The sequence below is a fragment of the Pteropus medius genome, unplaced genomic scaffold (assembly GCF_902729225.1).
Source record: "Pteropus medius unplaced genomic scaffold, Ma_sr-lr_union100, whole genome shotgun sequence".
Taxonomy (NCBI): Eukaryota; Metazoa; Chordata; class Mammalia; order Chiroptera; family Pteropodidae; genus Pteropus; species Pteropus medius.
This window is the reverse complement of record NW_024346062.1, coordinates 249019-275786: the sequence shown is the minus strand read 5'-3', so window position 1 is coordinate 275786 and position 26768 is coordinate 249019. Positions and strand designations below refer to the sequence as shown.

Here is a 26768-nt window from a genome sequence, read left to right as displayed (position 1 = left end):
TCATGAACAGAGAACCCTGTATTCGACAGAGATACATTTTTTAAAAGGCTTTTTATAGAATATTAATTTCAAAATTGTCTACATTATTAGCCACCAAACAAATTGTGACAAGTATTAAAGAATCAGTAACAAAGACATCAAAACAATTCAGTAGAGGAGGGAATGTATAGTCTTTTCAACAAGTGGAGCTGGAACAACTGGATATCAATATAGGGGGAAAATGAGCCTTAACCTCTATATATACGATACACAAAACTGAACTTGAGATGAATTATAAATCGAAAATTAAAAGCTAAAACAATGTTTTAAGAAAACAAATTATCTTCTCAACTTGGAAAGTAGGTAATGATTCTTAGAACACAGAAAGCAATGACCATAAAAGTGATAAATTAGACTACATCAAAATTTAAAATTTTGCACAAAAGCCAGATGTATGAAAATAAATAGCAGAGCTACAAATTGGGAGAAAATATTCTCAAAATCTGATAACAGGACTTGTAATAAGAATATATAAAGAACCCCTACAACTCAATAAATTAAAAATAGATAGAAGACTGAACTAAGCATTCACAAAATAAGGTAAAGGAAAGGCCAATAAATTTTAGAAAGCGTTCAATATTATTAGTCATGGAGAAATGGAAATTTAAATAACCATGAGATAGTACTACTTACCCACTAGATTAACTTAAAAAAACTGAAACATCAAATATTACCAAAGATTTGGAGTATTCAGAATGCCTGTGTTGCTTGCAGGAGTGTAAAATGGTACAACTACTTGAGAAAAGATCTGGAAGTACATTACCTTATAAAACTAAACACTGTTATTTAGGAGGTTGTAACAATACAATTAGGCAAATAAGATAAAAGGTATTTAGATGAGGAAGAAAAGTTTTGACATGATCTCGTACATAGAAAATCCTAAGAAATCTATAAAAAACTAAGAGCTAATAAGAGTTCAGCAAGGTTGCAGAATATAAGATCAATATGAGAAAATAAATTGTATTTCTATGCACCGGAAATGAACAGCCCAAAAACGAAATTAAGGAAACAATTCCATTTGCCATAGCATCAAAAAGATTATTATTTCAGAAATAAATGTAACAAAAATATAAAAGATACATACTGAAAACCACAAAACACTGTTGAAAGAAGCTAAAGAAAAAACGAAATAAATGGAAAGACATCTTATGTTAATGGATTGGAGGAAAAAATTGTTAACATAGTAATAATCCCCAAATTGATGTACATATTTATTGCAATCACTATCAAAATCCCAGCTGTCCTCCCACCTCTCAGAACAAATAAGCTGGTGCTAAAGTTCATATGAAGATGCAAGGAACAAAGATAGCCAAAATTATCTCGAACATTGAGAAGCTGGGTGACTCACACTTCAAAGCTATAGTAATCAAGACAGTGTAGTACTGGCATATGTCAGAGTTATCAGTTGAATACAACCAGGAATCTAGAAATAATCCCTCACAATTATGGTCAGCTGAATTTTGACAAAGGTGCCAAGACAATTCAACAGACTTTTTTTTTTTTAAACAAAAGTTGCTGGACAACTAGATATCTACATGCAAAATAACGAAGCTCTACTTTATACCATATATAAGAACTCAAAATGGATCAGAGAACTAAAATGATAAAACTCTTAGAAGAAAACGGAGTAAATCTTCGTGACTTTATATCAGGCAATAGATTTTTAGATATGACACCAAATAATGTTAAAAATTAGAGAATGATGCCTACACCCTGATACCTTACAAATAAAGCTTAAAATATTCAAAACAAAATTATGAATAGATGCACATACATGTAGAATATACAAATATCATAATCTCTGAATAGTGGTTACTTTTAGGGAGGAGAGGAAGGAGGGCAAAGGGATAAATAAGAGTTTAAACAGTACTGTTTCTTTAAAAACTCAAATAAGGTATACTGTTACATCTGATCAAAGTGGGTATGGGTATACACATGTACCTTTATGAATGTTTGAAACTTTACAATTTGACAAATTACATTTTTAAAAGAATGAGGCATCCTTATCATGAGCATTCATTGCCAGTAAGCACAGGGCAAAAATAAAAGTAAATTAAACTAACTGATCTAAAACTACACGCATCCCAAGAAATATTCTTGAAATTACTTTGGGAATAGTGTCATTCAATCTTTTGTCATTGCCTTTATTCAAAATGAACTACAAAGTATGTGTACTCAGAATGATTACTGGAATTTTCCACTTGTTTGTATTCTATACAGACAGTTGTGGCTTATGTTTATTTTAGTAACTTTTTTTTCTCTCTCTCTGCTCCTAAATTTGTTTTCATCAAATTTTCCCAAGCTTAAATCTTCGTTTTTTTTTCCTTCCCCTAGATTTGCATTTCCTTTTCCAAGCAACAGTAAAACATTATTTTCTTTTCCATTTGCTCATAAATCAAACAGCACATTTCCTTGCTTTTTTCACTTTCATCTCCATGTTAGTTGGTTTACATCTTTTCTGTATCTTCACTCATCCCAAGTGCAGGACGAGCTGCCAGGTGCTAACCAGACACAGTTTTCATAGAGAGGAGGTTCGCTCATATAGGCCTACGAGGATGACGTACATGCAGAGGGAGATTTAACAATTATTTAAAAGGGTACAGACCCCTTTCACATACGTTTCTCTGAAGGGGCCACAGGGAACGGGAGGGGCTGTAGGGAGGACACACTGTTCCCTCCATGTTACAGAGCCCAGAAGGCTGCTTTGCTCAGGTCACACAGGACAAGAAAGGGGTACCTTTTGTCCTCTTCTCTTCCCAGCCAACAACAGTTATCATTTACTGAGCACTTTCCACTGCCAGCCAGATTTCTAGGCACTCGCTGCTCTTCCATTTAACTCATAATTCCCATGGGAGAGGCATTATCTTCTCCACTTTACAGAGCACTGGGTAGGGAAATGAAGCAATACATGCAAGGTCACACAGCCAGGATTCATGCCCAACTGTGGCTCACGGCAAAGCCCTGCCTTTTACCACACATCCCCTTTCCTTTACCTTTCAGGTTGCAGCAGGAGATGGAACAGACAGACTAGTTTTTTTGGTCAAAGAGTTGTTCTCCTTCACAATCCACCATGCAATCTACCTATTATGTTCATACTCAAGATGGGGCAATGTCTAAATCTTCAAGAAAACAATTCGATTCCTCAAGTATGACATTAATAAAAGCAAGCGTTTACACACAGAAACACACACATATGTGTATACACCAAGTATTATGTACAGGTGTGTATAGAGGGGTGAGGGTGGCTATCTGCTGTGTACCAGAAGGGCCCCAGACGGCACTCATGTGACCATGTGCTTTGGAAATGAAGCCCCTACCAAGTGAGGGAGGCATACCTGAATAGGATCCTGTGTCAGTCTCATGGGCCCAATGCGTACCTCCGCAGAAGAAACCTGCCGAATAAAGGACAGCACATGAGATGTGTCAAGTCTGAAACTACAAGAATTGGCAAATTCTCCCTTATACTGGATATTACATATGTCACTTTGCAGATGCTAAATATAAAGATCCAACTTATTGACCTGGAGACAGTTTACAAAACACCATGTACAGTACAATCTTGGTTTTGTAAAATACATATACATTTACATGCATTGAAAATGCTAAGTGGTAAGATTTCAGGTTATTTTTACTTTAAGTGCATGGGCGAAAACAACTCAAGTCAATAATTACTTACCGAGCACCTACTATGTGCTGGGCACCATGCTGGGCTGTTACTCTGAAATTTCAAGAGTAAAAATTTTTCTCAAATGTGGGAGCTAAAGCATTTTTATAGTTTTTAGAACTGTTCCTGTATTTAGATTTTATTTTTGTTCATGTTTTAGTATGAGGAATAAACAGCCTACTCTTATCCATGCTTACCATGAATAAATTATTCATCGCAGGGGTATCTCCTCAGATAAACACTACACCATAACAGCAAGAGGCTGAACTGTGACCCACAACTCCAGGAACGAGCTGAGGCGTCCACTGGCCAGCACCAACTAACTGCCTTTGGCTGCGAGCACAGAGCCAATGTGAGCGTTTTTAATTACTTGGATTTCTAAAAGTGATTTTCCTCTAGACAATTGCATTGAATGTCTTGGGCTTCACCTCCACGGATCTAATTTTGTTTTCCTCCAAGAGGTTGCAGTCATTTTGCCACTACTTGGAAGCTTATCCCACATTCTATGTACTACGTTGGCCCCTGTCAGTCAGATGGGCAACTTCAGCAAGCATCAGAATTCTCAGGACCAGAGACACCCCAACGACCCAAGGGCTAGAGGAGGCTTTCTCAGTTTAAAAAAAAAAAAAAAAAAGAGGAAAAGCAGCACCTTGTATTCTTTCGAAGACTAAAAAAAATCGACCTCTTTTCTTCCCTTTTCCCCATGCTTAACTCCTGATGGTGTGATTCTTCTCCAAAACATCACCACAAATTACGGACATTCTTTTTCTCTGTAAGGTTGATTCCCCCTCACCACACCCCTGCATCATCTTTGAAAAAAATGATACTGGGGTCTTTGGCCTCTCACCAAGCCAGCCAGCAGAAAACTCAAAGAGCCTTCTGATGACACTCATTGAAGGCTCTTGGCCTCCGTAATGGATTCTCAGGAGAGCAAAGCTTCTTTCGCTTGATCTTGGCAAGGCGGCCTCCCAACAGTGGGTCCTTCCAGCAGGCCAGGCCTAAAACCAACTTGGAGCCTATGGACCAGCAACAAATTCCTTCAGTGTTTCACCGCTATCTTCAGGTAAAACTGACACATCAAGTTGTATGCGTCTCTCTCACGTTTCTTTTTTTTCCTCTAAGCAAGGTCCTACAAGGTGTTTGTGCCAATACCAGTACCCAGCCTACGTGCATGGCCCCAAGAATAATTCCACTGGAAGAGGGCCTCCTGTATCCCTGGGCCCTGGCCCTCAAACCAGCTCCAATCTCAAAACAGTTCTTATTGTGTGAAACTGACACTCTCCTTTAAAAACAGTGCAATGGCCAGAATTTTTCTAAAAGTTAATGGTTAAGAAGTGAAACGAATTTGGTACAGAAAGGCAGATTTGATTGATAATCTGGGATATCTTTTCACTCTCCCTGTGATCTCTCTTGGGTTCACTGTATCCACCACATACAGAAGTCCCCCTCACACCTTCACAAGGCCACCTTTCTCTGCCAAAAATGGCTCCCAAAGGGGTCACCCAGGGGCAGAAAATAAACAAATGAAATAAGAAATCATTAAAGCTTAAAAGGAATAAAGTAAAAAGTGAAGGCTGAGACTTGGGGAAGCGCTTCTGCTAGAAGGGTACAGACTGTCCAAAAAAATAATAATTCACTCCTAACCGATACATTCCTATATACTTTGTAAGAAGCCAATATGTGCATGAAGTAGTTGCATAGGCCATTTTAAACTGCCAGGAGGACATCTGACGACTGTATGAATGCTTCCTAAGCCCCCTTGTGTCTCAAGAATTGTGCTAGGCACTTGCACATGTGTGATTTTAGCAGGAGACAGGCAATGGACACCGAATGACAACATGGAGTTTGAAAAGCAACACTCAGTCTAGAAGGTATTCTTTTCTTGCCCAAAGACAGGAAAGATCCTATAACTTTCTCCCATAGCCACAGGAGTTCACTGCCTGCATCCAGCATTTTTATCTCTGCCTGACTCAGCTCAGCAGGAAGCTGCCACTTGAGGCAAAGCCCACGAGAGGAGCCTCAAATCTGGTGGACCCTCTCCAAGACCCCTGCCTCTCCCATCTCTACCCATCTCCTCCCAGACCCACTTCAAACATCCCCTGCCAGCTTGGGGGCCACACTCTGCTTCTTGTGTCTTGGCTTGCCTTTTCCCTCTTACTCTGTGCTCCCAGTCATCTGACTGTGGCTTCTGTGTCCAAGAGAGGACAACTATCCCAACAGAATCCCAGAGCCTCTCCTCACTGGATCTGAGAGCTGGCACAAGGCAATAATCAGCAGAAGAAAATCTGCAGCAGGTAAATTCGGACAGCAGTTGGCAGAGTTCTGTTTGACAAAGGCGTCTTACTGCCTGCATTTCACCAATTTGTAAGAGCAATTATGAACAGAAACAGGAGTCCATTTACTGATGTCTGTGTAGCCAAGCCAAGATTCTCTACTTCAAAGAGTGAACTTTGAGCAACTGCAGATGCACAGATCCTCAATTAGTATATTAGCCTTGATTCCAGGAAGTGACCAAGTTTGCTAGGAACACAAAAGCAAGAAAGGGTGGGTGATAGTAGCACAATTCCAGATCTCGAGAGGAAAGCAGGATAGAACAACTGTAAAAAGAGACAAGCTCCTAGCCTCTCTGACCACATGGCTTTCGCCAGCAGCCTAATGAGGAAGGACTAATGACCAACGGTAGTTTTAATCATCCAACATTTACAGTGTCAAATATTTGTGTGTACATGGCAACATATACACATAGATATATACATGTAGCAGGGTCACCGATTCACAGTCAGAGGAACTGGCTCTTTAGGAGAAAAAAAAGTCCTATTTTGCAGCATTTGCTGATTCTATGGTATAAATACTTTCACCTTAGCTGAGCTCAAGCCAGCAACATGTCCTTGAATGCGCGACTGGGAATATATCTTTTTATTCAAAAAGGGTCTATGAGTGGCAAACTCAGTCTTTGTTGATCTGCAAATGTCTATCACTCGCTTTTGTTTGATATTTTAGCAAGATACAGAATCCCGATAGACATTTTCCTCAGACTTCAAAGTTGAAAGGAGATAATATTTCTGGTTTTGAAAGTGGGGAGATCGAGGAAGGCTTCAGGAAGACCAGTGGATCATGAAGAATAGGAAGACAGAGAGACTGGGCTAGGGAAAGAAATTTCAGGCATACGGAACCACATGAGCAAGGGCATGGAGGCGAGAATGCCGGAGAATCTAGAGAACCTGGATTAGAGAGTATGAAGGTGAAGACTGGAGTCCTTTCCTCAGAGGAGACTGGAGAGAAACTCCCTTTTTGTTCTGTAGCACCAACCGCAATGCAGGGTTTGAGTAAAATAGTAACAGGATCAGGTTTATAAGTTGCGGGGGAAAAAACATTTGGTTTACCTACTTTCTGAAAACAAATTTAGCAAAAACAAAACAAAGACACTGCTGTGAGAGGGAACTATAGCAGTGAAAGCAAGTGGAGAAAATATATCTCAATGATCAGGAAAAAAATTACCCAACCCCCACACAGCTTGGCCTCATTTCAATAGCGAAGGAGCTCCAAAATGAAAACCACCTAGTGCAGGGGTGGCAGATGAAAGAAAATCTTGGAAGGAATCAAGGTAGTACATACAGGTGGCTCATTCACCTGTCACTGTACCACATTCTCTGGGGCGACTGCCACAGCTCTTAGTAGTTTCAGCTTCAGGAATTTTGTTAAATTGCTTGGATTCGAGTTTTAGAGCTTCCCTCAAACATAGTGAGAATTCAGGAAGAAAAGTGGTTGACCTGGAAAGTCCTTTGTACCCCATTTGCTCAGCACAACTTACTTATCCCCAGGGGCTTGCTCACATGCCCCTAATTCTCTGAAGGCTGTTTGAGCCCAAAGCAGAACTAACAATTTTCTTTCTAGTGCATTCCTCCTGTACTTTACAGCCTTGACTTTATTACTTTTAAATATCTTTCTCCTTGGCAAGATTGTGAGTTTCTTGAGGACAAAGACTCTTTTCCATTCTTTCCCCAGCATCTGAAAGATGCTCGAAAAAGGCTGGTGCTCAATAAATGGAACTGAATTGAGCTGCCTAAGATTGCACAGGTTTTAGTAACAGAGTCGAGACTGAGACTTCATTTCTTCCCCCAACTCCCATGGCACTACTCTTCCATTATGCTCCAAAATGGAGAGAATTCTGACTGTACTACCCACTTTTCTGTTACAGGTTTCTGGATTCCATTCTGATTTTGCAAAACAGATGATCCACTATCTGGTGGAGGGAGGGCTTCCATAATTTCCACCTTCCAACAAGAAGCTCAGAGTCTGAATCTTCCCCACTTCAACAACTCCTTTGGAATCCCTTCCCCAGCCACTACCCGCAGTAGTAAGTGTTCACACACAGGTGCACACACACAGCTCAGGGCAAACCTGACCTCACTTCATACGAGGGAACTCCAAGGTAATTTTCACTGACAAAAGGGACCAGTTGTGGGCTCAGGAATCGGCCTTTTTAAATGCCCTTAATCAACACTGCCTGCTGCCCTGTTGGCTGATTTTAAGATATTTAATTCTCTCAAGGTATCCCCTGTCTATCCTCCATTCCCAGGCCAAACTTTTTATCTACCTCAGATTTTGAAGTTGAGGGGAAGGAGACAATACTTTATTTCTGAGGTCAAATAAGCAAGGTTGTATTTTTTTTTAATTTTTCAATTAGAGTTGATATTCAATATTTTATAGTTTCAGGTGTAGAGCATAGTGGCTGGACATTTATGTTACTTACGAAGTGATCTCCCCAATTAGTCTAGCACCCATCTGCAAAGGTTGCATTTGACTTGTACCTTTTTAATGGGCCCATGCCTGCCCTCTGGCTTCGCAGCTGAGATGCCCTGGCACTGACCATGAGGCTAGACATCACTGGCTCATCCTGCTCGCCACATCTCAGGACCACTGCCCTCGGCACATGATAAAGAATGTTTCTTCTGTCTCTTCTCAGCCAAGGGGCTCCAATGATTGGCTCTGCCCTCACACCAGCCTCAAGCCTTCACTTGCTTTAATTCTGGCCACTCTCTAGCACTTCCTGGCAACTCTGCTGCTCTGGACATTTCAGTGCCCAACTGGTGGTCTTGAACCTCCCCTCATTTACCTGTATCCAATTCTCTGATCCAGTTCTCACATTAGAAGTACTTGGAGAACTTTAAAAATGTATTGGGGCCTGGTTCCTATTTCAAACCAAGAGAATCAGAATATCTAAGGATGGAGTCCAGACATCAATATTTTTAAAATCTCCTCAGGAGTAACCAGGGTTGAGAACCACTAGTCTATTCTTCTGAGTAGACATTTCTGTTATTATCAGATGCTACTATACATTCATTTATTCAACAAATATCAACAGAGCAAATAACCTAGTGGAAGGCACCAAAACCCACCCAGACTCAGCCATTACACCTGAACTCAGATACCCATGGGGTTTTTTCTACTCTTCCAAAAATATCAGATAATCATTTAGGCAAGAGGAAGATGTAGTCTTCCACATCCCCCAAAACAGTATCCCTTGATTAGAATCAAAATAAATAAAAGATTTCTTTAAATTTTTTTTGTTATATACACATGGAATATTACTCATAGTTATGAGATAAAGTAGTGACATATCTACCAACTTTGGATTTTATGTTCTGCTGTATAAACTATTAATTTGGGAGCATGATGTTTTATCACATCAAAACAAACATACAAATATCTACTCATCAAAATATACAACCATAAAAAATCAATTTGACTTTAAAAGTTGAAAACTTCTATTCACCAAGAACAAAATAAAAAGCATAAAATACTCTTAAGAGAAGATAGGTGACAGCCCAAGAAATGATATCTGAAATACAGGAAACCAAATATTAGTAACCAGAACATATAACAAACCTTTAAGAACATCAATAAAAAGACATCCAAAAAGAAAGTTGGATAAAAGAGTTGAAAATAAATTCACAGATGATGAAATACAAGTATGAAGAAATGGCCAATCTTTAGTAATCAAGAAAATAAAAAAATTAAGTTACAATGAGATACTGTGTCACACCCAGCCATTTTTTAAATCCACAGAATGGAAAAATTAAGAAGTCGAACATCAGTGTGAGCAAGAAGGTAGAGCCACAGGAACTCACACATTATTGGTGGGTTTGTAAATTGGTTCAGTCACTTAAAATCATTTCAGGACTTTTACTAAAGATGAAGTAGTACATATCCTACAATTCACCTCCTTTGTGAGTGTTTCCCTATGGTAAATATTTGGAGATTTATAACCAAAATGTGCAAACAGTCTAATCCACGAGCCATTAACATCACCAGAAAAACTAACATATCGAGGAATAGCCACATAACAGAACATTATACAACAGCAAAAACAAATCAACCAAAGCTACCCATTCAAAATAGATGAAACTCACAAACATCAAGTTAAGAAGCTTAAGATGCATACATGCCTTAGAATACCATTCAAAGTTTTAAAATAAACAATACTGAATATAGTTTAGGAATGTAACAGTACAATGAAATGCTTATGTTCCCAGTTGAGGCAAGTGGTCTTGCTGGTGGAGAGGGGGATATATTCGGAGGAAGAGATGGGGGGATACTGGGCACTTGAACTGTTTTTCATAATCCATAATCTATTTTTTTCAGCATAGGTGCTTACTGAATTACACTTTGTAGTTTGTTGTATACCTTAACACAAAATAAATTTTAAATGTATTTTATTTTATTGGAAAAGTCTATTTTACATTTTCTGGTTAACATTAATTGTCCAGTAGCCACTATATAAATAGTCTACATATACTTTTTTTTCTAGTAAAGTCTTTGATAAAATAAGGTGCTGTATTTAAAATTCCTCATACTATGGACAGTTTCCCTGAAATTGCATAAAATGAAATCCTGGAAAATTAGGCTGGGACTGAGGAGACTTTGCTCAAGATAAGTAACTGTTCTGTACCTCGGTAAGGCAGGAGGGGGTTGATGAACCCTCCCCCGCCCCACGCACATCATCTCATGTAATGGTCGCCTTGTGTAATGGTCATAGCACTCCCACTTCTTTATAGCTAAAGAAGCTAAAGCTTCAGAAGACTCACACCCAGACCTGCCTTAATTGAAAGGCCATGCTCTTATACATTCACTTACATCTCAGTTTGATCCAGAAAGGTCTTAAGGTGATGTACAGATTTTAAGTGAAAGTTTTAAAATGACTTGTAAATAAGTAAAAGATATGGCTGAGAAATAACAAGCCTGGGAAAGAGGAAGCAAGTGGGGAGATCAGTATGTCTGTCTGTCACAGCCAGTGCAGTCAGCTGCCAGTGAGAGAGCGAGAGGTACCCTCAGCTGTTCCTGTGCACTGGGCTAGACAGTGGTGGGCTATTAGATTCAAACGTAGTGAATGTGGCCAGCAGAGTCTAATGGAGAAGTCATCCCTCTCCTCACAAATACCAGATGAAAGAGAACCTTTAAACGATATAGTCATTTCATCTACACACGAGAAAAGAACCCAGCCTGATATCAATTATGCGTTAAAATGGAAAGAAAAAAATGGTCTAGAATAAAATCCATGAAATGGCGAGTACTAGAAGCAGGCTAGCAGGGAAGCCTTAGAATTCGCTTTAGAGAAAAAACAAAAAACAAAACCTAACTGCATCTCAATATTATGATTATGTCAAAAGGCTTTACAACATATATATAGTGCAGGAATCGAGGCATGAAGCTTTCATAAATTAACAATTCAGCCACAGTGTCACTGGACCGGTGTGTGTAAACATAATACCATTCCCAGAGCAGAGAATTTAAAGCCAACTGCTAACTTCCTTTCTTTAATTAGGGGTATTAGTGATAATAGAAACTGCTGAATGACTTCAAATATTTAAAATTACATTATATAATAGAGGACAGGCAAAGAACAGTTGATTTATGATTTTTCGGGAGGCAATTATCCAGATTGTGGAAAAACCCAAGCATTTCTGCTCTTCGACCCTGCTATATGCCTGCTCCTTAACATTAAATGAAGATGAGAGAAAGTGGGAAGGGATGATATTCAAATCAATTCTGCTACATGGTCAGCAGTTCTGGTAAATAGATTTGTTGGGCAAGGAGACAGAAACCATCTGCTAAAAATGAGTTTAAGATATCCTGTGGATTTCAATTATCCAGGCTGCGTCTGCCCTCAATGCTATCATTGATAAGCTAGAGCTGCCTTAGAGAACCAATAACTAAATATCTTCTCTGCTTTGGCTCCAGGAAAATCTCATACTAGGCCTCTGGTGACCCTGAGGCAACTCTGGCTTTTTAGCTACATCTAGTGCTATACCAGAGATTCAACCCCACTCGCTTTCCTGATTCTGGTGTGGCAAGGCCACACATACAGGTGAAATGTCAATCCCCAAATTCATGGATTGCATGGACATCGGGGGCATCAGTCAGCCTCGAGAGCTGAGTCCCATTTAAAAACTAATCTCATTTAAAAGTAACTCACAAGAAGGAACCTAGAAAATGCAAATGCCCACCATTTTGAAAAGAATTTTACTTAGTGAGCAAAAACAATTATTTCCAGTTATTCCTAAAAAGCACAGTTCATATCCTAAAGATGTTAAACCTAAGTGAAGCAATATACAATGAAAACATCAACATTGATAGAAACACAGCACATGTGACAGCCACCTGAGACCAGCAGGGCTTACTGGGGGAGGGTGCTCCCAGGGCCCTGTGACCCCTTCTCTTTACCTCACAAAGTCCCCACTGTGCCTTGGCCCTCTGGTTCCGCCATGGCTTGCATCAAAAGCCAATGTGACAACACTCACAGTGTAATTTCTTTTTTAAAATATATTACTTAAGGTTTTGGGAAGAGGATAGGGAAGTACCATGAGAGTGAAAGTGGCCTCTTTATGGGAATGTGGCTGAGCTGAGGAAGAGCTCTTTTTCATAGCAGCACCGTCTTCCCTCCCAGAAACCCATAGAATTAGAAAGGGGTAGAGAATAAATGCAACCACTGCTGGAGGAAAAAAAAAAAAGAAAGAAAACTCCCAAGCATAGCAAAAGATTAAGTCCCCAAAGCCCATCTTCTCTTCAACCAAAGTATATTTCTTTTAAAAAGTGGTACAAACTTACAACCTGTCTGGGATCCTCTCAGATCTCCCTCTTCTCTTGGCCAGAGAACAAGCTGAATTACATACTCCTGTCAGAAGTGCGAGGCTTTTTATTCGCACTGTAAAGCTCGCCCACCTACTCATTTTGATGAGCCTCAGGCTCTCCTCTTTCCATACTCAAGGCATTAAAATACCTTCATCAGAGAGCACAATGCTCTGCAATCAATTCAATAACTGTGGTTAAGTAATAAGCCAGAGGCACCTGCAGGGTGCTATGGGCACTCAGACAAGATGCATTTAGCTCCATCTGTGAATTCAGGCAAGCTGCTAGGAAGTCCCACCAGAACTCAGTGATGGAGGAGGAGTGATAATGAGCCAGGTGAAGAGAATAGAAGGGGCATTTTAGGCCTATGGAATATCACAAAGAATAGCAAAGAACAGAGTTCCTAGGGATAAGTACAAGCAATGTGAGTCTGTGGATGGGGATTATGTGGCTAGAGAGGGAGGAAGGAGCCAGGTCACAGGTCACCATCTTGCCAAGGTGGGAAGCTTGGGCTTACTAGGAGGACAAAGGTGTAGCACTGTTGGATTGGTGCAGGCATACCTTGTTTTACTGTGCTTCACGGATGTGTGTTTTTTTCATTGTTGTTGTTTGTTTGTTTGCTTGCTTTTTACAAATTGAAGGCAAGAGCCCCTACCAACAAAAAGATTATGACTTGCTTTATCATGGTGGTCTAGAACCCAATCTGCACTATCTCCGAGGTAGGCCTTTATTTAGCTAGATCATTCTAGTTGAAATGTGGATAGACTAAGGGGGTTCAGACTGGAAAACCACAGATCAGAAAGCAGCTGCTATGGTTGCTTAGTCCAGTGGTTCTCAGAATGTGGTCCCTGAACCAGCAACATCAGCATCATGGGACTTACTAGAAACAGAAAAATCTCAAGCCCACTCCAGACCTGCTGAATCAGAAACTCTTGAGGTTGGCCCAGCAATATATTGACTGGCCCTCCAGGTGACTGTAATACTTCTAAAGTTTGAGAACCACTGATATAGATAAGAGATGATGAGGCCTGCACTAGGAGCAGTGGTGGGGGAGAGAAGACAATGAATTAGAGGCAGGTATAAGTCATAAAATCAACTGAGACATGTGTGGGCAAGTGGGGAGAAAGAAAAGGAAGTCCGAGGATCTGGGGTGGGGATGTCAAGAACACAGGAGTTCATGTAAGTTTAGAGGGGAAGATGAGTTAAGTGCTGGGCATTTAGAGTTTGAAATACTTCAGGGCCATCCAACTTGTCAGGTTGTGGGATATCTAAGTAGGAAGATCAGGGACAATGGCACCAACACAGAAGGGAGGCAGTTAAAATCATGCCATCATTCAGAGCAGCAGACCAAAGACAGAGTTCTGGAGATACCAGTTTCATAAGACTGAGAGGCAGAAAAGTCTACGTAAGAGCTGGAAGAAGAACAGAAAATAAAAAGGGAAACAAACTGATTCTTTCAGAATCTCAGTTATTTCCAAAGGACATAGCTAAGTAGGTTTTGTTCCTCTAATTTAATATTAGGTTATCTAGTTACATAATTCACTATAATCAATAAGAGAAAATCAACACATGATCATCTCAAGAGATGCCAAGACAGCATTTTGATAAAATTCAACGTTTATTTTAAAAAATTCCTTTATTGATAGCCTTCCCAACACCATTCCCTTCTCTATTCCCAGGGGTCATTGACTCCTTTTGGGGGATCTATGTGGTTCTACAGATGTGAATTTACATGAATATTGCTAAACATTTCATTTCCTGGGCTACAGTGATTGGTAGTCAGGAAACTTAGGCTGGACCAATCAAAGTTTTATCTAAAGATTTGACTAGCAATGCTGACAAAAGGCTGTTTACTCTCTTCCCCTCACCCTCTTCACTCTCACTGGTTGTCAAAGGAAGAAACAAATAACCAGGTTGTTGCTCCTAATACATTCTCTTGATACCATGCGAGAATGGACACAATATCGTGGAGGTGGAGTGAAGAAATGGAAAGAAATCACATCCTTTGTAACTTCACAGATCTGCTGGATTAAGGCTTGGCCAAAGCCATTTCTAACTCTAGACTTTTCAGTTATGTAAGCTATTAAATTGCCTTTTTTGTTGTTTTGCTTAATAAAATTGCAAGGCTGAATAAGCTTTTTGTGCTCTTTCTCATTGGAAACAAATGACTTCCTCTTGTTATTAGAAAGAGATTATAAATCCTTTGGGTGAACAATAGGCTACATAAGTTACATATGTAATGGTGTGTTGCTTCCCAAAGGGAGGGATATGAAACAATCACAATCCAAACAACCATAGTCAAGACTAACACCTGAGCCAAGAAGAAATGGCGTTCTAACTGAGGGATAACAGAACTACTTTTCACAGCTGTCATTGGGCCAACACTACTTATGGAATTCTAGGAAAACCAGAGATCTGAACAGAAGCTAATGCAACCCAAGGTCTCACATACCAACCACCAGTTCTTAAGTCAAAGCTTCTCCAGTTACATAGGCTGTAAAAAGACTTCTCAAGGTGGATTAAACGGAAACCCATTTCCTGATTTTTGGCAAGTTCAAACAATTTGTCTCTGGTTTTGTATCTGAAGGTCAGTTTGGATATAGAATAATTGGCTTTTTTTTTTTTCTAAATCTTTTTCTTTTCTAAATCTAGAAATCTTTAACATATTTCTCTAGAGTCTCCTGGCTTTAAGCAGTGCTTACCAAGTAGTCTGATACCAATCTGATTTTCTTTCCCTTGAACATAATTCGGTCTTTTTGCCAAGTTGCCCGAAAAGATTTTTTTCTCCTTAAGGGCAATTATATTACTAGAAAATATATTGGTGTTGTTTGTTCTGAATCAATTTTCCCAATACATAATGTACCCTTTTGGTAGATGGGTTCCAATGTTTTTCCAGGATGGTTTTCTTTATCTTTAGATATGTTCTATTCCATTGATTTAGTTTTCATTTTCACTTTCCAGAGACTCCCATACATATATGGATCTCCTTTGCCTATCTTTCATATCCATCACTTTCGAATCTTTCCCATTTCACCATTTTTCCTTCTTCCTCTCCAACTTCTATTTCTTTTGCAGTGCTTTCTGCAGTGTTTATTCATTCTTATATTTCTTTCAGTTTGACCTTTATTTCTTAGATTTTTTTTTTGCTTTTACTTCTATTCTTTTCTGAGTTATCAATTTTTTTATATCTTTCTGTTGCCTAATCATTTAATCTGTTTTCCTAATTCAGATTCAGCCTGTTCTTTCATAGCTAATCATTTCCTTAATTTCTTTCAACTCATTTTGAAATATTAGGTTGTAATTTCTTCTCTGTTTTATGGACATATTTTTCTCATGTGCCTTCATTGTCTGCCAGTTGGAGCCTGTCCCTATTTTTGGCTATTCCCAAATGAACTCACCACTCCTGTTGGAATCACCCCCTTGGGATGGGTGCTTAGGGACAAAATCTGGGCTCTCGAACTCTAAGGACCACCAGAAGCCTTTCTGTCTTCCAACCACTTCTTCCTGCAGAGGTCCTTGTTTCTGTTAGTAGTTTGGTCCCAACTACTCATATTTTGAAGTGTATAAACATACTCTGACAGTTCTTTTTTTAATGCTGTTTGTGGGGTGTATGCTTCACTAACATTTTTAATCTATTTTTATGAAATTTTAGGGGATTAAAAATGATGTCCGAAAAGCAGGATCCATAAAAAATTGACAAGTTGAACTTTATCAAAACTAAAAACTTTTGCTTTTAAAAGAAACTATCTAGGGAGAAAAAATTTTCAAACATATCTGATAAAAGATTTGTATCCAAAGTATACAAATACCCTAAAACTCAACAATGAGAAAACAACCCAGTTGAAAAATGGCAAATATCTAAACAAAAACCTTACCAAAGAAGATATACAGATGTCAAATAGCATATGCAAAGATGTTCGACATCATTTGTCACTAGGAAATTGCAAATTAAAACAATGGGGTATCACTGCACACCTATTAGAGTGACTAAAATCAAAAAAAAAAAAAAAAAACCCCTGATAATGCCATTTGCTGACAAGGATGCAGAGTAATGCTTATTCACAAGAGCAAAAACAAAAAACACTTAAGAATAAATTCATTCAAACATTTCTTCAACACATGTTTACTGAGCACCTACTGTATTCCAGTCACCAGGGGCAAAATTGCTCTACAAACTAATAAATGGATTGATTTGAATTTGAACTCAGACTCTGATTTCAGAAACTGTGCTTTCACATAAGAAATTATATGACAGACTACCTGTGTAAACTGGCATATAATATCAAAAAGATTGAAATAAATGGAATGAGATGCTGCCTTCCTGGATGGGAAGTCAGTATTAAAAAAATGGTGTCTCCTCTTAATTAACCAATATATTAATTACCATAAATATCCTGGCACAACTTTTTAAACTTGTAAAATGATTCTCAAATTCACATAGAATAACTGCTAGCAATGGCTAACAAAAGGAAGACTTAAGAGTATTTTGCTCTGCCAGATGTAACAATTGACTTCAAAGATACAACTACCCTAACAGTGTGGTTTTAGCAAAGACATCAGTGAAAGATCAACAGAAAGTTTAGGAACATACATATGCCTATTCCTAAACTTTATTTAAATAAATTACATATGTATATTTTCCCAGTTCCTAGGCTTTCTATTATCTTTCATTGATCTCTCTGCTAGTACCATGCTGTCATGGAAGTATGACTTTAGTAAATAGTAAAAGTATCATATTGTATCAGTGGGGAAGAAGTAGATAATTCGATAACCTCAATAATGATAGGATAATTGGTTAACATGTATAGAAAAATTAACTCCATGCATCATAACATATATCCAAATTACTTCCAGACTAAATTTTTAAATGGGGGGCGGGGAGGGGGAACCATGAGAAGAATGAATATTGAAAAAAATAGGTGAATAATTACATCATTTAAGGGCCTAGGATGCCTTGCTAAGGATAATATCAAAGACAAACACTGAAGTAAATGATTGTTAGATTTTTATTAATAAAATATAAAAAGCATAATAAATAAAAGCTGTGAAAAATATTAGCAATATGTTGTAGAAAAGGATTTGGCATCTTATCAGAGTTTTAAAATGCTCTAATCAGGCAATTATTAAAAAGGCAAGCATCCCAATTAAAAATGGTACAATAAAGGATAGGCAATTCACAAAACACATGCAAATAGGCTGTAAAAATTATGCAACAATGCTTAGCTTCCCTGGCAATCCAAAAATGCAAATCAAGGCTAGATTCCACTTTTGCTCATCAAATTCCAAAGATTTTACAATGATAATCTCTAGTGCTTTTGAAGGTCTGGAGAAATCAGCATTTTTCTTGCTGTAGGGACAGGAAAACTGTCCCAGTGATGCTAGATCCTTTAACACACACTAAATGCCTTCCTAGGGCTTGGTAACTTAGATAATTAATATTTAAAATGTATTTGAGACTTTTTCAGTTGCTGTCCCCTATCCTCTGTTTATACATCTATCATGATATTTATCATGTAATAATTTTGTTGCCATATGCACAAACTGTCAGGGGTAGGAGGACCCTAGGAGTCAGATGCCAACTCCACCTAACCACAATCAGAGAACCAGTAAATGATCAGTTGTGACAGGATGCGTCCCAGCACCCAACACCCAAATCCATCTGCTATAATCAAGACTCACAGACATTGGTGAGTGGGTGTTTAATTTAATACATCATTAAAAAGCTGAAAAAGCCTTTGTGGTAAATGAGAGATTACTCTGTTCCTTGGCACAAAATGCAGGCTGCTGGAGAACTAAAGCTGCCAATACTGCCATTTGGTAAAAGGTTTTTAATATAACACTAAAACTGTAATTCCTTTTCCCCATGTGTAACTAAGGGGTAGGAATACATGCACCCTGGAGAGGGCAGGTGTCAGGTCTATAGCAGGCCATTGATAAATGATAGGTATTATTATCATGATCACTTATTCATTCTTTTGGAAAATCCTTCCTGAGTCCCACAATGATCCAGAAACTAAATATGTGCCTTCCACTTGTAATCTAGCTGGACTGTGACAGAATAAGCTCTTTCTTTAACTTACATCAAAACATAGTCCCAAATCATTTGACTTGCTTACATGAACACACAAGTCTCAATTTCTGGATTAGCTAACTTTACCCTCTCTTTTCCCCTCATGTCACACAAAATCAAGAACTACTTTAGTGTCTCACTTATATTATTACAAAATACTCTTCCAGACATTAAACTCGTAGTGAAGAATGGTTTCCAAGAATGTGGGAACTGGAAGGCTCCCAAGGGGTCATCTTCTTCAACCTTTTCATTTTACAGATTGCCAAATAAGGCCTAGCAGGGTCTATGGTATGTTCAAGGTCACACTCCAATGAGATGTCACACTGGGATAAAAATCAAGGTTTTCGGGCTGCCAGACAAGTGATACTTCCACCCGGCTTCCCTGTTTCTTCCTGGTAACTACCAAAATACTTTTCCTTTCTAAAAACAGAAGCATTGAAAAAAAAGAAAAAAGAAAAATAAAGGAAAACCAGAAGCAGAGAATACCATATTCTCAAGCCTTGCAAAAAGAAGATGTTGGAATAAATTTACTTGTGGTCAGCTTTATTCCCAATCCCTAATTCATGATTTTGCTTATAATTTAACCTCAGAACATATAAATGTACATATACTATTGTGCTTGAGAGATGGCAGATAAACCACAAGAGTTAAAAGACTTTTCCAGCAATTCTGGAAGAGATTATGAATTATTTTTAAATGAAGAGGCTAATTATGAGTTTAAAATTTTCATCAAATGTCTCATTTTATCATTTTCCTCTACATCTTATTTTCCAAAGCCTTTTGCAGAATCTGATATAATATACCCAACCATGAAAGAAGACAGGCTAATTAAGTGGTCTCTGAAGTCATTCTACTAGTACATATGTCTTTCAGTGTGAACTTACCTACTAGCCAAAGAAAAGCATCGGTGGCAATGTAAAAATCCACAGAAGCAAAAGAAAGGCATGAAGGAGGGAAGAGAAAAAGGAGGTAGGAGGTGACACTCATATATGATTAAATAATGAAGGACAATTTCCTATAAATTAGAGGGATCCTCTTGGACTACTGAGATGCCATACTAAAGCTGAGATGAAGGTCTGGGGCCTAAATAATAATAAAAAATAATAGAGGCCAGCAAGTTGTATAGGAGAAAACTTACCAAGGAGCAAAGGTCTATGTTCTGTCCCAACTCATACATTAACTAGCTGTGTGATCATGGACAGATCACACCACCCCTCTGGGTATCAGTTTTGTAAAATGAGAGAGTTAAACTCAGTGGTTCTCAACTTTATCCACAGATGAACTGTAAAAAACAAAGAATCATGACGGTTGGAGATGTAAGTGGCTTGAAGCCCCAGATTTTTAAATGATTCTGTGCAACTTATTAATCCTCTCTGAACCTCAGTTTTCTTGGAAAAACTCTTTCACAAAAAAATAACTACAAATTTGGACAGAATATGCTTTAAAAACATCTATTTTGAAGGTACTAGATCACGATGTAATGAGACTTTGTCAGACCAAGATCTGGGAGAGAAAGGAAGGTAAGAAACAAGAATGTGGCTTTTGGTGCCCATATCCTCTCAAGGCCATTGACAATATGAAAAGCAGCAGCGGACAAGCTGAGCAAAGCTTTCATCCATCTCATTCATAGAGATGTAAAGATAAAACTGGACTTTAGGGCCCATTAACAAGGACGAATCTTGATAAACACCTTAGGTTTTCAGTTGAGACACCAATGGGTTGCAACCTAGGCATATAGGAGATTGACCTGGAAATATACTAACCTGTGCATGGGATGAAACCCTTCTTTGAATCACCTCAATCACTCATTGAATTATTATCACTTATTCCTTGCCCAGCTGCCAACTAGAAGCAAAGTAGATTTTACCTGGAGGAATGTGTCATCATCTAGAGTCTCAAATTATCTCTAAATCTGCTCAAATATAATGTCCAACACTCAATAAAAAATAACTAGGTTATAATGAAAATAAAAACTGACCAAACACCAAAAACGGAAAATAATTTAATAAACACATGAAGATCCAGTGGAGTTATCATACATAGACTTTAAAATAACCATAGTTAATATGTTCAAAGAATTAAAAGACAAGATACAAAAATTTGACAAAGAGTTAGAAACTATAGAAACGAATCAAGTGAAAATTTTAGTACAGGCGTACTTCGGAGATATTGCAAATTCGGTTCTACATCACCACAATAAAACAAATATCTCAATAAAGTGAATCACATGAATTTTTTAGATTCCCAATGCATATAAAAGTTATGTCAACACTATACTGTAAGTGTAGCATTTTTTAACAATAAAGTATTTTTAAGGCATGTGCGATAGCAGTACATCAGGAAAAAAAAATGTACATTCCTTACTTAAAAAATTCTTTATTGTTAAAAAATGCTATCATCTGAGCTTTTAACAAGTCATAATCTTTTTGCTGGTGGAGGGTCTTGCCTCAAAGATAATGACTGATCTGGGTGGTGATTGCTGAAGGTCAGGGTAACTGTAACAATTTCCTAAAATAAGACAGTAATTAAGTTTGCTGCATCGATTAGCTCTTCCTTTCATGAACAATTTATCCGCAGCGTGTGATGCTGTTTGATAGCATTGTACTCACAGAACTTCTTTCAAAATTAGAGTTAATTTCAATTTGGTGATGGACAGAAGGGAGGGGGATTGGGAGGCTGGGAGAATGGGGTGAAAGGTTAAAGAAGTACAAATTAGTAGTTGATAGTTGGGCATGGGGAACATGGAAGAGGGAATGTAGTTAGTATTAATATGATGGCTAAGTGGAGGGCCGGGTGGGGGGAGGAAGCAATTGAGGGGTTTGTTTTATGAACATTATAGATGTCCAACCAATGTACTGTATACTTGAAATTAATTTAAGTAAATAAATTTATTTTTTTAAATTAGAGTTAATTCTTTTGAACCTGCTGCTACACAAATGAATTTATGTAATATTTTAAAGCCTTTGTTGTCATTTCAATAATCTTCACAGCATCTTCACCCAAAGTAGACACAGAGATATTAAGTGAGCAAATGCTGTTGGAAAAATGGTTCTGGTAGATTTGCCTGATGCAGGGTTGGAAAAAACCTTCAATCAGTAAAAAAAAAAATGCAACATTTTCAAAGCACAATAAAGTGAAGCACAATAAAGTGAAGCACAATAAATAAATACTGAAAAATACAACAATTAAAAACGTCACTAAATAAATGGATTTCTAAGGATATGAGGTATGGTGAAGAGAGAATTGAGAAACTGGACTATATGTCAAAAGAAAAGATCCAGACTAAAGTGTGAGATAGAAGGATGGAAAATATAAGGAGTGTAAGAAACATCTGGAACACAGAGAAAATGTGTCACGTACATGTAATATCTCTCTTATCCAGTAGGATAAGAAAGAGAATGGGGCAGAAATATTTGAAGAAAAAATGGCTAAGAATTGTCCAATAGTGAAGAAATAAATCAAGCCACAAATCAAGAAGCACTATAAACTCTAAGAGGAATAAAACAAAGAACACAACACCTACTCATATCATAGAAGAATAGTTGAAAGCAGAATACAAAGTCAAAAATGTTTAAAAATAGTCAAGGAAAAAGACACATTGCTTTAAAGGAGCAATAATACTAAGACTGACATTTAACTTCTTAATGGAAATAATGGGAGGTAGAACACAATGAAATTATATCTTCAAAACGCTGAAATAAATTACACGCCAACCTAGAACGCTATACGTAGTAAAAATATATTTCAAAAATAATAATAAAATAAAGCTTTTCAGACAAAAAAAATACAGTGTGAATTTGTCACCAGGAGACTGGCACTAAAGAAAAGACTAAAGGGAAATCTTTACTTCAGAAGGCAAATTATATCAGATGGAAGCTCACTGACGGAGCAAATAAAGACTATCACTGGAAATGGTAAACAAATGAGTAAATCTAAATGAATACTGTGTACAAAAAATAATAGTAAAGTCTTGACGTTAAAAAAAAACCAAGAAATTAAAATATATGACAACAAGAGAATAAAATTAGCAGAGAAATAACTGAAATTCAAGTATTCTAAGGTCCTTCTATTGTCTGGAAGAAGGGTAGATGTATTAACATTAGACTAATAAGAGTAATTTTGAAATTTCTATTAGTTATGAAAGAAAATTAAACAGTGTATAGCTAACACACTACTAGAGTGAAGGTGGAGATGAAATAAAATATTTAAACTGATAGAAACCAAGAGAAGAAAAATACAAAACATAGAACAGGCAGGGAAAAGAGAAACAAATAGTAAGATAACAGCATGAAATATAAATATATTACGAATTGTATTCAATATAAATGAACTAGGTTCCTCTTCCTCCTAAACCACCAGCCCTCTCACTGATAACAAAAACTCTAGACAAAAAATGACAACCTGAGGGCTCTGGAGAGTGAACAAAGGCAGGCAGATTTTGAAGGGGAATATAAACTTGGAGAAAAAGAGTCCACATCTGTTGAGTTTCCCAACTTTTCAGCTTCCTTTGAGAGCAGGCCATAGTCATAGCGGCATGGGAGGATCAAACTCTGATAGCTCACCATCAGTCTTGCCTAAGAAGACAGAGCTTGGGGCAACAAGGATTACTAGACAGTGAAATGAGAATTCTAGCAAAGTGGGAACCAGAAAGGGAGAATTCTAAACTCTGCCCAAATATCTGCCTGAACCTTGAATCACACATGCACAGAGCAGACTCCACTGAGACCAGCTGAGGTTTAATTGAGATTTGAGCTGCTACCCACCTCAGGTGACTTTGTATTCACAGTTTGAGTCTAATCAAGTTAATTACTTGCTAAAACAAAAAAAATCAACACTTCAGAAAACTATAACAGAATCGAGACTCTCCTTGATATACCATGATATAATCCCAAATCACTCCAAATAAGAAAAATAATGGCAAACCTGAGATGACCCAGATGTTGGATTTTGAAGCTGCTATTATAATTATACCCCATGAGGTAAAGAAAAATTATGCTCATAACAAATGAAAAGAGAAGTAATCTCAGCCAGAAATAGAAAATATAGGAAAAAAGAACAAATAGAAATTTTAGAATTGAAAAATAAAATATCATAAATGAAATTACTATCAGAATAGAGATTACAGAGGAAAGAGCCCAGGAATATGAGAGTAGATCAACAGAAATTATCCAGTCTCAAGAAGAGAGAAAATGATTGAAAAAAAATAAACAGACCTAGGAATTGGGGGGTGGGTGGGGAGGAGTATAACATATTGTAATTGGAATCCCAGGTGGAAAAAAAAAAAGAATGGGAGATAAAAGTATTTGGGAGAAAACGGGCTTAAACTTTTCCAAATTTGCTGAAAGACATATGTTTATAGGTTTAAGAAATCAATAAATCACAAGACAGAGATAAAAAAAGCTATACTGAGGTACATTATCATTTACTAAAAGACCAAGATAAAAGCAGCCAGAGAAAAACTACATAGTATACACAGTGGGACAATGATCCAAATGATGGCTAAATTTTCATGAGAAACAGTGGAGACAGAAGACAGAACAACAACTTTAAAGTTAAGACAGTTCTAGACAAAGGAAAACTAAGACAATTGATTGCCCATAGACATGCAGTACAAGAAATGCTAAAATAATTAGTTCAGGTTTAAGGAAATGATACCAGAAAGGAACATGATTGTTGAGGGGATAATAAAGAATATCGGAAATAGTAAATATAAAAGGTTATTTTATCTAGGTTAACATAAAAGAATAAATGTAAAAGGGAAAAATAAGGCCTCTAAAAGATGATATAGGAGACCATGTTCATGACTACGGGGCAGGGAAACACTTATTGGACTATATTAAACTTCTGTTCATTAAAAGATATATTTGTCTACTGTCCAAACTGGGATAATTCTGAGAATTTAAGGGTGAACAATTAATCATTACTCTAGAGGACTAGGCATAAACTGGGATACTTAAGCACAAACTGGAAATATGGTGATACTATCTATTTACTCATAGGTAAATACCCAATAGAAAAGTGCCCATATGTGCATAAAAAGATATGTACAAGAATGTTCGTAGAGCATTATTTATGACAGCCCCAAATGGAACCATCTCAAATGTCCATTAACATTAAAATAGATAAATAATTGGTGTAGAATCATGCAATGGAAGACTATGCAGTAATGAAATGTATTAAATACTGCAATATACAAAAATTTTCAACTCTGAAATGTAATAAGCGAAAGAAGGCAGCTATAAAATAATATATACTGTGTGATTTCATCTACATAAGGTTCAAAAACAGGCAACACTATGTGTAGTTTTATAAGTCAAAACAGTAAAAGAGGGAATAATGATTGAGGGGAGTTTTCTGGGGTACTGTTTCTATTTCTTAATATGAGTTTACTTTGTGATAATTCATCAAATAATATGATTTTAAAACTTTTCTGTTTATATATTGTTCTTCGATCTAGAAGTTCATAAAAAAGAAACCTGGACCTATATGTAAAATAAAAACTGTGAAACATCTAGAAGATAATACAGGGGAAAATCTAGATGACCTTATGTTTGGCAACATCTTTTCGAGATAGAACACCAAAGGCACAATCCATAAAAGAAATAATTGATTGCATGGACTTAATTAAAATTAAAAACATCTGCTCTGCACAAGGCAATGTAAGAGAACAAGCCACAGACTAGGCAAACTTATTTGTAAAAGACACATCTGATAAAGAGCCATTATCCAAAAATATACAAAGAACTCTTAAAACTCAACAAGAAAATAACCCAGTTAAAAAATAGACCAAAGACCTTAATAGATATCTCAGCAAAGAAGATATGCAGATGGAAAATATGCATATGAGAAGATGCTCCACATCATATGTCATTAGGGAATTGCAAATTAAAATAACAACGATATACACACACCTATTAGAATGCCAAAAATCCAAAACACAAACACTGAATGCTGGCAAGAATGTGGAGCAACTGGAACTCTCATTTATTGCTGGTGGGAATGCAAAATGGTACAGCCACTTTGGAAGACAGTTTGGCGGGTTTTTACAATCATGTACCTTGGTATTTATCCGATGGAGCTGAAAATTTATGTCTATATACAAAAACCTGAATGTGGATGTTTATAGCAGCTTTATTCATAATTGCAAAAATTTGGAAGCAACCAAGATGTCCTTGGGTAGGTGAACAGATAAATAAACTGTGGTACATCTAGCAATGGAATATTATTCAGTGCTTAAAATAAGCTTTCAAGCCATGAAAAGACATGGAAGAACCTTGAATGCATACTACTAAGTGAGAGAAGCCAATCTGAAAAGACTACATACTGTATCATTTCAACTATATGGAAAAGGCAAAACTATGAAAACAGTAAAAAGATCAATGGTGGTCAGTGGTTAGGGAGGAAATGAGATGAATAGGTAGAGTGCAGATGATTATTAGGGCAGTGAAACTATTCTGTATATTATGATAGTGGACACGTATCATTACAGATTTGTCAAACCCGTACAGTGTACAACACTGAGAGTGAACCCTACTATAAACTATGGACTAGAGGTGATAATGATGTGTTAATGCAGGTTCATCAGTTTTGACAAATGTACCACTCTGGTGCAGGATGTTGGTAATGGAGAGGTTGTACATATGTGGAGGCAGGGAATACATGGGAAATTTTGTACTTTCCACTCACTTTTTCTGTGAATCCAGAATTACTCTAAAAACTAAATGGTATTACAAGAAAGGAAGGATGGAAGAAGGAAGGAAGGAAGGAAGTAAAGAAGAAGGAAGGAAGGAAGGAAGGAAGGAAGGAAGAAGGAAGGAAGGAAGGAAGGAAGGAAGGAAGGAAGGAAGGAAGGAAGGAACGAACTAC

At 37.4% G+C, this 26768-nt stretch overlaps 1 protein-coding gene across 1 annotated transcript in view; it reads right to left on the bottom strand.

Moving 5' to 3' along the window:
- The window catches only part of PDE8B (phosphodiesterase 8B), a 186934-nt gene that overhangs the window by 94276 nt on the left and 65890 nt on the right, over window positions 1-26768 (bottom strand). Inside the window, exon 2 of the mRNA XM_039874880.1 lies at window positions 3375-3431. Within this exon, the coding sequence (XP_039730814.1) occupies window positions 3375-3431 (57 nt within the window). The remainder of the gene's footprint in view (window positions 1-3374; window positions 3432-26768) is intronic.